This window comes from Gambusia affinis, linkage group LG15, assembly GCF_019740435.1.
Source record: "Gambusia affinis linkage group LG15, SWU_Gaff_1.0, whole genome shotgun sequence".
NCBI lineage: Eukaryota > Metazoa > Chordata > Actinopteri > Cyprinodontiformes > Poeciliidae > Gambusia > Gambusia affinis.
In genome coordinates this window covers 6,228,777-6,241,984 of record NC_057882.1, presented here as the reverse complement: position 1 = coordinate 6,241,984, position 13,208 = coordinate 6,228,777, and the positions used below count along the sequence as shown (strand labels likewise).

General features: G+C 42.0%; 1 protein-coding gene across 2 annotated transcripts; it reads left to right on the top strand.

The window, feature by feature from the left end:
- Window positions 1–251: 251 nt before the first annotated feature.
- LOC122845420 (alpha-1A adrenergic receptor-like) lies at window positions 252–13,208 on the top strand. Of its 2 annotated transcripts, XM_044141712.1 has the most exons (6): window positions 252–819; window positions 929–1,171; window positions 3,933–4,184; window positions 7,427–7,820; window positions 12,426–12,547; window positions 12,611–13,208. In XM_044141712.1, exons 2-6 carry the CDS (start codon window positions 1,001–1,003, stop codon window positions 12,893–12,895), a joined length of 1,224 nt encoding a protein of 407 aa, XP_043997647.1. In that variant the 5' UTR covers window positions 252–819; window positions 929–1,000; the 3' UTR covers window positions 12,896–13,208. The 2 variants fall into 2 exon arrangements, with proteins under 2 accessions (XP_043997647.1, XP_043997646.1); XM_044141711.1 differs by lacking the exon at window positions 252–819 and having other exon boundaries at window positions 860–1,171.

The window sequence follows — 13,208 nt, the reverse complement described above, 5'->3', positions numbered from 1 at the left end:
GTCAACATCCCATAGAAGAAAGAGCATCCATCTTCTTTTGGGAAAGGTTTGATGTTTTTCTTTATTTAAAAGCCTAAAAATAGCGATAAAATGGGGGACAAATCACAATTTTCTTAAATAGGCATTTATAAATTAAAAAAAACAGTTATGTAAAATTTATGCCTCTAAATTACTTTTATTCAGCTGGATTATGTGCAGAAATGGATTGCTGTTTTGGTACAACATCCCAATCATTGATCAATCCATCGGTCCCTGCAGTATCACCATGACCGTCCACACTTTTCAGATTGAAAAGCAAACGTCACATCTGTTTACCCTTTTGGTCTGTGACATAAAATCCCAGTAAAACATTGCGGTTTATGGCTGCAGGTTGCTGCATCTTCACATCATCAGATGTGTCCCGCTCTGCCTCTAGGAGGGAGTTATGCAGCAGAGAGTGTTTCAGTGTCTCTGCCTTTTTTCCCCTCATCTCTCTCAACTTTCCCTACATTGAACACTTGAACCATAAAAGGAAACGCAGATCTTCTCCCTGCGCCTGAATCAGCAGCTCAAGCCGAGGAGGAGCTCCGCCGGGCCGGCAGGAGCCCGCCAGCCGCTCCGGAGACCCCCAAAGCCCCCGAAGGAGTCCGAATGGACCCGAGCCTCCACCTGCTGCTGCACAGCGCGCGCCTCCCGCTCAAACCGAGCGAGCTCCGCACGAGCGCCCAGTTCATCCCGGGATTTAACCAGAACCAGAAGCGGGTCATTTCTCCCCTTTTACAAGTTTTCCTCCAAAAACTCTTTATACACATTTAAAGAGTTCCCCCTGACTGGATCAAAGTAAGTCCCGCTGTTATCCGCAGTGAACGTTCTTTTCCATTTGAACATCCGACCGCTTCCCAGCATGAGTCTGCGGACTAACGGCTCCCTGCCGGACCTGTTCCACCAGAACTCCTCCAATCGGACAGGGCCGCCGGACCCCGCCGCGCCACTGGACCTGAGCCGGGCGGTGCCGGTGGGCATGGTGCTGGCCTCCTTCATCATGTTCGCCATCGTGGGGAACATCCTGGTCATCCTGTCGGTGGTCTGTAACCGGCACCTGCGGACCCCCACCAACTACTTCATCATCAACCTGGCCATGGCGGACCTGCTGCTGGGCACCACCGTGCTGCCCGTGTCCGCCACCCTGGAGGTCAGTGGACGCAACACTGATCGATCAGTCTCTGATAATTATGGATTATATACCTGATTACTTTCAGCTCTGGACAACTCCTGCGAAACCCAGAAAGTAGGAAAAGTTATTTTTATGTTGAATAAATTGGTAAAATTACAGTAAAGACGATGAAAAATAGCAATATTTAGTTCTGCTTTAAACTCAGCTATTTGGTTTCCTTTTTATGTTGCCGAGTAACAAGATTGGAAAAGATAATAATAATAATAATAATAATAATAATAATAATAATAATAATAATAATTTTAAAAATAATAATAATAAAGACACAGAAAATGTCAGCATTTATTGTACCATATTGCTAATATTAGTGAGCTAAATGCAAATGTAACAAGTGTAATAATTATGGCTGCACAGCAACCTGGAAATCTAAAATAACAATGCATTTTAACATGGAATAAATCCTTTAATTAAATTCAAATCAATTCAATATATCATATTGTGATAAATCTGTAATCATAGTGTATTTTATTTCTATTTTAACATATAATAAATAGTATTTCTTAGCTGTATGATGTAGAAAAATGACCAAATCTGAAATCACAGTGGCAACGAGATGATTGTATGTATATTTTATTGTGTATATTTTCTTTATACATGCATGTTTCTTCTTGTGAAATGGCTCCAAATTAATAAAGCAATAGAACAAAAACAGATAAATAAAAATCCTTCATTTATCCCAAAAGGAAACTAAACGTGATCAGAACTGGTTTCACCTGGTCTCTGCTGATGGTGATGCTCTGAGCAGGAAGGATTTCCTGTAGCAGCCAGTCTAGCTACGGCTCTGAACGGGTCTTTGACTGAAGAGCGTTGCTGTCTGACAGGCTAATGACTGTAACGACATGCTAACACTAGCATGTCCTTCATGACATCATCAGCTGCTGCTCGGCCTCCTTTGCTTCAGCCGCTCCTCTTTGGTTGGAGATGCTGGAGTCTGGGAGACGAGATGATCGGCCCTGGAAGACTCTTCAGGGTCAAAGTTCAGGGATTACTTTAGCTGTAGAGATGCTAATCAGCTGCTCCCCATCGTAAAACAAAGCGTCGCCATGGTTACGCTTCACCACTCTCTGAAAGTTGAAAGGAAATGTCAGCTGAAATGTCAGCCTGCCATATATTATATCCAAGCAATGCGTTGCTGTTATGATGATGCGTATTTTGACATTACAATAATAATTAGAATTTTATGTGTTTTGCAGCTTTTAGAACAATAACACAAACATCTAACGTTTGTAGAAATACTAACATCATCCAGTTGGTGTTACTTATAATGCTGTAGTAGGGGGAACTGACAATAATAACAATAATAATGATAATTAGTTGCACCCAGAGGGAGGAAAATAAAAGAGATGAACAAAGAAAACATTTGAGTTGAAGCAATTTAATCAGTTTGTGTCCAAATGTGAAATATTTGTTTCCTCAGATGACTTTCAGCTTCAGCAGCAGATCAGATTATTCCATTAGCTGACGGCAGACAGAACGGCTCTGTTTGGAACAAGTTGTTGACTCGTTTTAAAGAATCGGCGTAATGAAGACCAGCTGCAGGAAACACGCAACCTGCACATCCACACACACCTTTCTATTCTATTTCAGGCCAGACGGTTCATTTTTTCAAACTCAGTAAATGTTTCTGTCTCAGCCAACATGGCCGCCTGTTCATCCTGAAGAGGAAACATCAGCAGCGATTCCTCACCTTTGAACCCCTCTGTGACGGCAGATTAGTAAAAACAGGATCTTGCGTTATTCTGATTTCATAATAATATTGGATAAAAATTGTCTCAAAATGCCAATATTATCTTTTATTGTGATCATTTCTGGGACGTTTTATCTCCCAGTACCATTTGCTGTCATGGCTGGCGAAAAGCTCAAGTTTGTTCAGATTAGGAACCAAGGACTGATTTGTTTCGGTGGTGGCGGCATCATGCTGTGGGGGACAGTAAAGATGGTCAGAACATACATGGAGCTAAATCCAGAACTAATAGGTAAATCATTTTACATCATTTAACATGCAGTAATAAACCTGTTGCAAAGAGCAACAAATCAATCAATAACAGGATAGATTAAAATTAACTCAATAATTTCCATTTCCATGATTTATTGTTTCTCCTTCTACCAAAAATCGGATATTAAAAGTTTTCACTCTGGTGTTTTGGTCTCAACTAGTTTTCTCTTTTATTCGAAGGATAATTTTGTTTAATTTAATAATTAATTTTCTTTATTGTTTCTGTTGTTTTGTTTATTTGTTTTGGATATTTAAATGTCTTCCAGATCTCTCAGTGTTAAATGTTTATTAGATTTCATAGTTTATTTATCTTGGATCTTACCTATTATATAACTTGAAATTGGTCTCAAAACAACAATATTATCGTTTATCATGATAATTGGGACAATTTATCGTAAACTTTATTGTTTAAAATTCACACAAAATGGACATTTTATAAAACAAAGATAATAAAACTAAACTCTGAAACACACACAGCCATATCAAACACACACACATGCCCACAAACCATGTAGGCTGAACTAAATGTTTTTTCTGTTCAGGTTCAACAGATTCTTTAAAAACTTTGTTCCAGTTCAGAAGCTGACTGGTTCTCCTCACAGAACCTGTGGAACTGGTTTAAAACCAGCAGAACATCCCTGAAGTGTTGTGTGTGTGTGTGTGTGTGTGAATCTGAACGGTGCGGTGGGCCAGTCTCTCTGACGTTCCTCCTGGTTCCTGCAGGTCCTTGGCTACTGGGTGTTTGGTCGGATCTTCTGTGACATCTGGGCGGCGGTGGACGTGCTGTGCTGCACGGCCTCCATCATGTCGCTCTGCGTCATCTCCATCGACCGCTACGTGGGCGTGCGCTACCCGCTGCAGTACCCCATGGTGGTCACCAGGCGGCGCGCGCTGCTGGCCATGCTGGGAGTCTGGATCCTGGCGCTGGTCATCTCCATCGGGCCGCTGCTGGGCTGGAAGCAGCCGCCATCACAGGTAACACCGAGCCCGTTTGGACCAGATCAGAACCGTCTGACTGGAACAGAATAAGAACAACATCAGATATTTATTAAACGCTTTTACGCTCCAGATCCAGTTTCAGAAACCAGAGGAAACTATTTACTGAATTCATTCAGTTTATTGCCGTCATGGACGTAAACATAATATCTGCATGTATGTGATATTAATGCTGCAGCCAGTTTAAACTATTATCACATCCTGCACACGACTTGCTTTTTTAAATTGAGATTAGATTTTGTTTGATTAAATAATATTGAGACAAATATTCCTCCATATTTGTAGCTAAAAAATCCTCAGAACAAGAAGCAGCTCAGACCTGAACTGATTATTTAATAACTGGATTCAAAAGGTGATGAACAGATTTTCAGATAAAGAATGGTTTTTTTAACGTTTATATTTGCTGTGAGTGTGTTGCTCTTTCATTCGTCCGATGGACGGTCAGTTCTGACCTCTGAGCGTCGAGGCGTTCGGGGAAACTCTGTTTCCACAGAGAGACGAGCTGAAACAATCCAACACACACGTCACTCTGGGTGGTCACACAGTCACACTGGCTCATCATGTTTTCATCTCATTTTAGCAAACAGCGTCTGAAAGACAAAGAGCTCATTCATTCTCTGGAAACTGAGTTAAATATTAGACTGAACTGAGATTTTCTCCACAGCTGAAGACTCGAATCATTTAGCTGTTTTTTCCTCCTCAGATGGGATCAGCTGTTGTTATTTCTGGCTCGTTCTGACATGAGTCCGAATAAAAACTGAATTGTGACTAGAGGCCAGGCTCTGTTAGCAGTTTTATCACCTCAATTCATCACCACATTTACAGAGTTTAACCTTTAGATGTGTTCAGGGTTCCAACTCAAGGTGGGGATTTTCATTTCTGCATTTGTCCATAAATATTTATACACCTGGAGCCTCAAAAGCTGATGAAATCATAAACAGGATCTCATTTTAGGGAAAAGAAAAAACATCACTGTTTATTAATGTATTTTATAAAAATGTCTTGTTTAAAATGATTAATGGGAAAGTCTTTATTTATAAATGCTGAGCAGTTTTTCCTTGTTTCTCTAGTTGTCATGGTTACTCTGTGGTGAAGGCAGGAGGCTCTGTACCATCACCCTAATCTCTCTTCAGGTTGATTCAGGCTTCTTCACTCTGAAACATGAACCAGAAGAATCGGGTCAAATCAGTGCGAACAAGAATAAGTTTATAAACATCCTACAATGATGTCAACCTGGAGACACAAACAGTAAACGATGAGACAGCATGATCAAAAACGAGTTAAAGAACAAGATTATCCATCATTTAACAGAAACAGAAAAACATTAATAAAAATATAAACAGATGAAAACTTCACCGTGAGGTTAATGTCTGTTTTTACTATTTTACTATTTTCCTCATATTCTACACATTAATCTTTCAAATGGGATTAATAAATTATGTTAAATTTAAAAGTTGCTACATTTAAGTAAGATAATAAACTGTAGGAAATAATATTTCTAATTTTTAAAGGCTGTTTTAACCTGATGAGTTGAAGCAGAAACCAGGAGCGACTCTCCTGGTTTATTACTTTTGAATACTTCAGGATTAAATATTATCTCTTTTTCTCTCTGTATTAGTTATCAATACTGACAGCGTTGCCTTGTTACTTATTATCTGTATTTCTATCTGTGTTGTTGAGTTTTGAGTCGCTTCACTTCCAGTTCAGGTTCTTTTAGCATCAGATGAACTGGTTCCCAGAATCTGTTAGTGGATCATCAGCAGACGGTTCTCCGTCTGTTCATCCGTCTCTGAATTCATCTGTGGGTCAGAAACAGAAGCTTCATTCCTCCACCCACCTTCATCTTCAGCAAATCAGGGTTTTTTTTTTTTTATCAGAAACCTGGAGAACAGTAAAAACTGATCAAATTATTTCACTGATGATATTTTCCGTTTGGTAACTTTGTTTCTTCTCATATTTTGTGTTGTTTGTAACTGAAGGAGTGTCTGAATCCGGGTTGCTGGCAATTAGTTGATGATGTCATTGATATTTCTGTGATTGATGAAGAAAGCAGGTGACTCATCTCCTCTCATCCTGACCTGAAGCTCAGGTTATTTTGGACCTTTAAGGATTTTCTGGATCTGGTCTTCATCCTCAGTCAGTTGATGAGACAGTTTAACAGGAACACTGTGCACTAGTTTATGTTACTGGATTTAAATAACCCAAACAGGGTCAAAATTATGCATTCGGGCTGCATCTAATGGTTATTTTTGTAATTGATTATTTTGACAATTTACTGTAAAAAAAAACAAAAAACAAAACCACCAAAAACTTCTCATTCCGTAGATTTTTTTTATTTAACAACTTATTTTATTTTAGATATGAAAAATGCTTTGAAATACGCAAATAAATAAGTCTTCATAAAAAAATGTAAAAATGTGTCAAAATTATGAAATAAACATTTTATTGTGTAAAAGTCAATAACAGCATTTCTTTAGAGGATGCCTCTGCAGCTAAAAACTTCTTCAAATATCAAACCGTCTGCTGGATTGAACATCAATACATTGTATTGATCTGGGGATTAATAATGGATTAACTGATTAATAAATGAACACAATAGGTGTCAGAATGTTTTTTTCCCTCATTAAAATCAAACCTGCCGTGTTGCTTTGGTTCTTTCATGCTTGAAAAATCCGTCAATCTCTATGGCAACCATTCAGCTGTTCAAAATGCCTGAGGGGGCTTAGCCCCGCCTTTGAGACGCAGCTCCTCCCCCACTCAGTTCCTTCAGACTAGCCAGCAGTAATTAGCAAACAGCTGCTGGAACTGCTGAGCTCATTATAGGAGTTACTTCTCTGAGCAACGCTGGTAAAACCTTTATTAAAGGGTTAATAGAGGAGCCATATTGGGAAGAAGACAAAGGTACAATTTCAAGGAATTAACTTTTGCTCTTACTATATTGTTCTTTCAGCTAATGCCCTTTTTTGAGTCTATATAATCCCGATAACGGTTAATCCATTAATAAATTATTTGATTAATTCAATAATCCATTAATCGTGATTAATCATTTCAGTCAGGATATAAATCTTTTCTCTTTAAGACACTTTTATCTTCTGATGTTTATTTAGATGACTGTCCTCAGTGTGAAAACCAGCAGCAGGTGTTCTCCAGGGTGTTGAGAGGTGAAAGGTCAGGCTAACGTTCTGCTGTGTGTGTGTGTGTGTGTGTGTGTGTGTGTGCAGGACGACACGGTGTGTGTGATCACAGAGGAGCCTTTCTACGCTCTGTTCTCGTCGCTGGGGTCCTTCTACATCCCGCTGGCCGTCATCCTGGCCATGTACTGCCGCGTCTACGTGGTGGCCAAGCGCACCACCAGGAACCTGGAGGCCGGCATGATGAGGGACCGCGCCGAGGACTCCAACGAGCTCACCCTCAGGATCCACTGCCGGAACCAGCAGATCCACGACCTCTGCCCTCCCAGCAAGGCCGCAGGGGGCGGAGCCTCGGCCGGCCGCGGCGCTCTCACCGTCAAGCTGCTTAAGTTCTCGCGAGAGAAGAAAGCTGCCAAGACGCTGGGCGTGGTGGTGGGCATGTTCATCCTCTGCTGGCTGCCCTTCTTCCTGGTTCTGCCCATGAGTAAGTCCATACAACAATGCTGATTGGTTCATCTAAACCAGACAGTTCATATCCTGTATGTGTGGGGTCTGTTAGCTGAAGTCAGCCAGAAGCAGTCTTTTTTTAATCTATAGAGGTTAAAAGAGACTGACGTTTCTTCAACAGATCATCCATCAAAGATCTTCTATTTCTCTATTAGCTGATGAAAAATGCTTCAAAGGGACTGAAAATGTTGTTCAGTCCAGCTTTTCATAACCTCTAGAAGTAAAAGTCAAAGTTGAGTAAACATTAAAGATTCTTGATGAGATTCTTATCGGAGGTGGGATGTTATTTTCAATGCATCTGTTTCTGGGTCAGAACCCGTCACAGCAGAACTCAGGCGCTTCATTAGAGGAGAAACAAGAAGTCCAGCTGAAAATCAGTCCGACACGCCGCCTCGCATCAATCCTGAGCAAACATCATTTCCTCTGGTTCTGCACTGATAGCTGATAGCTGTTAGCTGTGGGCCTACAATTCTCCCAGCAGGACTCGCGTTTCCAGGATGAAACCAGATCAATTTTTACCCCAATAAGAGCCGACTGAAGTCTCAGCTGCGGCTCACCAACTTTCACAGAAGAAAACCTGAAACGGGTCCAGTTTCCTCACCAGGAAGTTTATTTCCCACATCATGGAAGTTTATCACTCCAGATCCAGCCGATCCCAGCAGACAGGAAGCAGTTTGTAAACAGTCTGTGAGATCGGTGCTGCCACACGGATCATCTGGGAACTGAGGAGGATTTAATAAACTCAAACCAGCAGCAACAGGTTATTCTAATCAACTGTTCAACAAACTAATTACCAAAGTTTTAAGTCTTTAAAAGAACTGGATCCAAACCAAACATTTTCCACCAGCCCTGTTCCATCTTCTTTAATCCCACTGCAGTCCGTTTGCCTAGAAAGTCCGGTTCGGTTGATGAGGTCTGAATACTAATTGACCTCTGACCTCTGGTCCTTCAAACCTCGGTCTGGGTTTGGTTGAAGTGAACTCTGGTTCGGTTTGAATCTATATGTGAACGCCAAGTGGACCGGAGACCGCTCCAAAAGCAGGAAGTGGACTATGGCACAGGGCATTCTGGGTAAATACAACCAAAACAAACGTGCTAGCTTAGTGCTAGCAGGAGAAATGGCTTGTGGTTTTTAACCAAAGACTAAAGAGAAATCCTCCAACCACTAAAGTGTGATGCCACCATTTTAGTTTGTATTTGGTGAAGAAGGAAGTTGCTCTCAGAGTCTTCAGAGGTTTTTGTGCTGTTTCCTTCAGTGGTTCTTGGTGCGGCGCCCCCACAGGCCAGGAGGGGAACAGGTTGCTCAGAGGGTTTGGTTGGTTTGACTGAACCCGACCCAGTTCCTCTGGACTCTAAAACATGGCAGCTTCAACATCTAGAGTAAACTCAGCCTCATAGGACCTGCAGCTGGATCTGTGGGCTCAGCCCGGTTATCTGACAGATCAGACCGGACCAGACCAGGTGTTTTCTCTTCAGTAATGTGGGAAGTTTGTCTCCACTTCCAGGCTGTCCGACAGGCTGAGGACGGTGATGAGGACGGTCCACTCAGGGACTCGTCTCTCTGCTGAGTCATGATCTGCACTGCGTCCTCACTGGAGGCTCTGCAGTGTTGCATTAAATCTGCTGCAGCAGCTGACCTTCTGATCCAGGAGTTACAGAGAACAAAGGAGCAAATAAAACCTTTTATAAGGTTTTATATTTTCTTGAACTCAGCTTAGTTTATATTATGACAATTAAAATAATATTGTGTTTTCTTGAAAAAGTCGTTTGACTTTTCCTCTAAGATCAGAAACAATAAAATGAGTCAGGTGATTTAGGATTACGATTTTAAAAATTAGATATTTCTAAAAATATTTAAATTAATTTAATTATTTTGAAACTTAAACTAAAAGGTGAAGTCCAAACTAATTCAATCTTTAAGTTTCTGTAGCTTTGAATAAATCTGGATACCAGTTTCAAATATATTTTCATGAGGGCTTGGACGTTTTAGTTTTTAATGGAGTTAATTCCACGCTTTATAATTAATAATCACATTTTAATCAAACCATATATCAACAAAATTAACATTTTCAATTCATAAAACCTTTTCGCTGCTAAATTATTGAATAGAAAGCCGCATGAGGTCAACAACAAATGAAGCTTCTTTAGAAATCAGGGCTGTGGATGCTAACATTAGCATTAGCTGCTACATGTTTAGCATTGAGATGCTATTTGCAGCTAGCATAGATTTGCTGACAGGCTAACTGCTTTTAGCACAACTTGAACACAACAATAGCCTGTTACAATCAAATTGTTTAGAAGCAGAAACTAAAATTAAGAGAAGCTCCTTCGTCCTCCATTGCTGCTGTTAGCGGACGTGTGTCAGAAATACGGGCGTACCAGAAACACATGAAAACAAAGGTTCCAGATGGAACCCTGAGTCCAGCTCCTCTGTTCAGTCCAGCTGTCCCACTGAAACCTGCTTTCCGTCCCTCAGGCAGCGTCTGGAGTGCCCTCTCTGGTTTCCTAGCGACCCAGACGTGTCATCGTCGGTTTTATTGATGGTTTTTCTTCTCAGTTGCCAGAAACCACGTCAGAGTCCCTCTAACTGGTCTGAAACCAGCTGAATTCCTCCAGAAGCTCCTGGGAACCGCCGGACGACGTGGCAGGAACCCAAAACTTCCCCTCGCCTCCCACCAAAATAGGCCCTGTTGCCGGTTTGGAGGAGGATCTCCAAACTTGGAAAGATGAGTTTTCCTGGGACTGCTGCACGGCGGGCAGGTGTCACATGGCTCCATCGTCTGGTTCAACCAGGAAACTTCATATATAGTCAGAGATCAGAGCCTCAGGCGCTGGATGGCCTTACAAGTCCATGGGCAGCAGCGCTGATCCACCTGCTGAGGAGCTGGGCCGATCCAGAACCTGATCCTGCTTAAGACCAGGAAGATCCAGGGACACGCTGCGAATCATCAGAGGATCATCAGCGCGAGCTCTGGGATGAGCCGAGGAAGACGAGGAAGTTTTCCTTCAGAGGCGAAGCTGAGACTCCACTGAGTTTCTGCAGTTTGGTTTTCATTTTTCATTCTAAATGTTAAAGTTACACTAAAGCTAAATTATTCACAGCGTCATCAGAAGGGTTTGATTCCACTGATTATGTAGAATGATGTGAATAGTGTCTGACTGGCCTGTTTCTTTTTAAATTAAAGACATTAGACATTATATTTAGCATTTCTACCTGCACTTTCTGAACCATTTGAAAGGTTTGCTGAAGTTTATTTTTGACATGTTTGACAAAGAGTCAACCTGTTGTTATCTTCTATTGGCTGTTATTCTCCTACCTGCTCAGGCTGAACAAATTAAAGTTGTTTTAACATGTTTGACCAACTATTGGAGCTGTTGGTGTTATAATGAGCTCTTCTGATGCAGTTATCAAATTAAGGTGGAATTCGGGACATTTTTGTGTCTTTGAAAGAACCATTTTAAGTGAATTCAGCTGTTTTTCTGTATCAGACCACCTGATACTAAACCTCAAATATTAATATCAGAAGTGAAAAAGTGGGTCTGTGCATCCCTAATCAAGTATAACTAAAAACATTTATATCCTCCATTGTTCTGCCATCTTCTCTCGTCTCACTTTCTCTTAACTGTTTATCTTCAGACTAAATTATGTACTTCTGAGCTAGCTAAGTATGTAGCTTTAAACTGTGACATTTATAAATGAACATGGTAAAAATATGACTTTGATAAATGAACATTCATATGTTTTCTCCTAGTTCTGACTACTTGCTGTTAATTTGGTTTGTTCCTTAACGTAGGGTGACCAGACGTCCTCTTTTTCCCGGACATGTCCTACTTTTCAGACCTAAAAACCGTCCGGGATTTTGGTCAACTGCCTCAAAACACATTACATATCTTCCAGTGCATTGTGATTACATTGCCACTCCGTTCCACTACTCCATTCCAGGTTTCTTTGTATGGCTCCCCAAATCCAATCACGTTGCATTATGTGTGTGAGTGTGTGTGGGAAAAGTAAAGATAGCTGAGTTGACTTGTACACCGGCCGCTAGACTAGTTAAACCTTAAGTGTGACAGGCGATAGAACATGTGTGTCCGCCGATTCTATGGCAAAAATGCCTAAACGAAAGTGTACGTTTACGGAGGAATTAAAGAAAAGATTCCCGTGCTTTCGTCAAGGTCGTGATCCCTATGAGGCGGAGTGTTTGACGTGTAAGGCAGGCACTAATGTGTCTGTGGCAAATAAAGGTGCCAACGACCTGCAAGTGCACGTGAATTCAGCAAAGCACGTGAAAGCAGCCAGAGGCGAAAACTCTTCGGCTAAAGTCACAGATTTCTTTGTGACATAGTCAGACAGTGCAGCCGTCACTGCAGCAGAAGGCAGCTTTGCTTTCCATACTGTTAAGCAGTATAAGGTCAGTAACGAGACACAATTTTTTATTTTATTTTATTTTTTGGGGGGGGGTTATGAAGTACCCCCCCTCCGCCAACAACAAAAAAAAAGTGACCTCCTTTTCAGAAACCCAAATCTGGTCACCCTACTTAACAAGCCTCTTTAGAAACGATGATCTTCTTTGTTCGTCCTCAGGCTCGTTCAACAGCAGCCTCCGACCTCCAGAGACGCTCTTCAAGGTCATCTTCTGGTTGGGATACTTCAACAGCTGCCTGAACCCCATCATCTACCCCTGCTACAGCCGCGAGTTCAAACAGGTAAGGCCCAGCGAAGCTCCTCCCCTCCCCGCAGCCTTTCTCACCGCTCTGCTCCGCCCGCAGGCCTTCATCCGCATCCTGCGCTGCCGCTGGAAGAGCAAGCGGCAGGGCTGGCAGGCGTACTACAACTACCGCTGCCAGCAAGGGTCAAACACCTCGTCCTTCCTGAACGGCAGCCAGCAGACGCTGTCCTCCGCCGGCCATAGCCCCTGCTGCGTTTCCGCCAAGCTCCGCCCACCGCCGTGGCCCTCCGCCGCCAAGCACCCACTGCCCGGTTCGAAGCAAAGGCCCGGTCCGTCCCCGCTCGCAAAGGATGGCGAGAGGCTGGGGGCGGGGTCAATGGCCTGAGAATCACCATAGAGGAAGAGGAAAGACACAGAGGAAACGCCCTCTGAGAACAGACAGGATGTGATGTCATAAACACTGACCAATCAGGTGCTCAGTCTCAAGGACGCACCTGGCTCCTCCAATTCCAGGTGTAGACTGAGAACTCCAGGCTTTTATTGTGAAGGAAGCAATTAAGACCATGTAAAAACAGAACCAGATCAGATCTGCATTTTATTTAATTTAATCAGAGAGTTTTTATTAATAGGAGATAAATCCTTTATGAGTCAGTTTATCTGCTTAAAGCTGTAAAATAAATAAAGCAAATATACGCCGA

Excerpts from the sequence above, each read along its gene's own strand:
- LOC122845420 (XM_044141711.1), top strand. The coding sequence starts at position 884 with ATGAGTCTGCGGACTAACGGCTCCCTGCCGGACCTGTTCCACCAGAAC. Across the intron at positions 4,185-7,426 it reads GGAAGCAGCCGCCATCACAG|GACGACACGGTGTGTGTGAT; the intron begins GTAACACCGAGC and ends GTGTGTGTGCAG. Across the intron at positions 12,548-12,610 it reads ACAGCCGCGAGTTCAAACAG|GCCTTCATCCGCATCCTGCG; the intron begins GTAAGGCCCAGC and ends CTCCGCCCGCAG.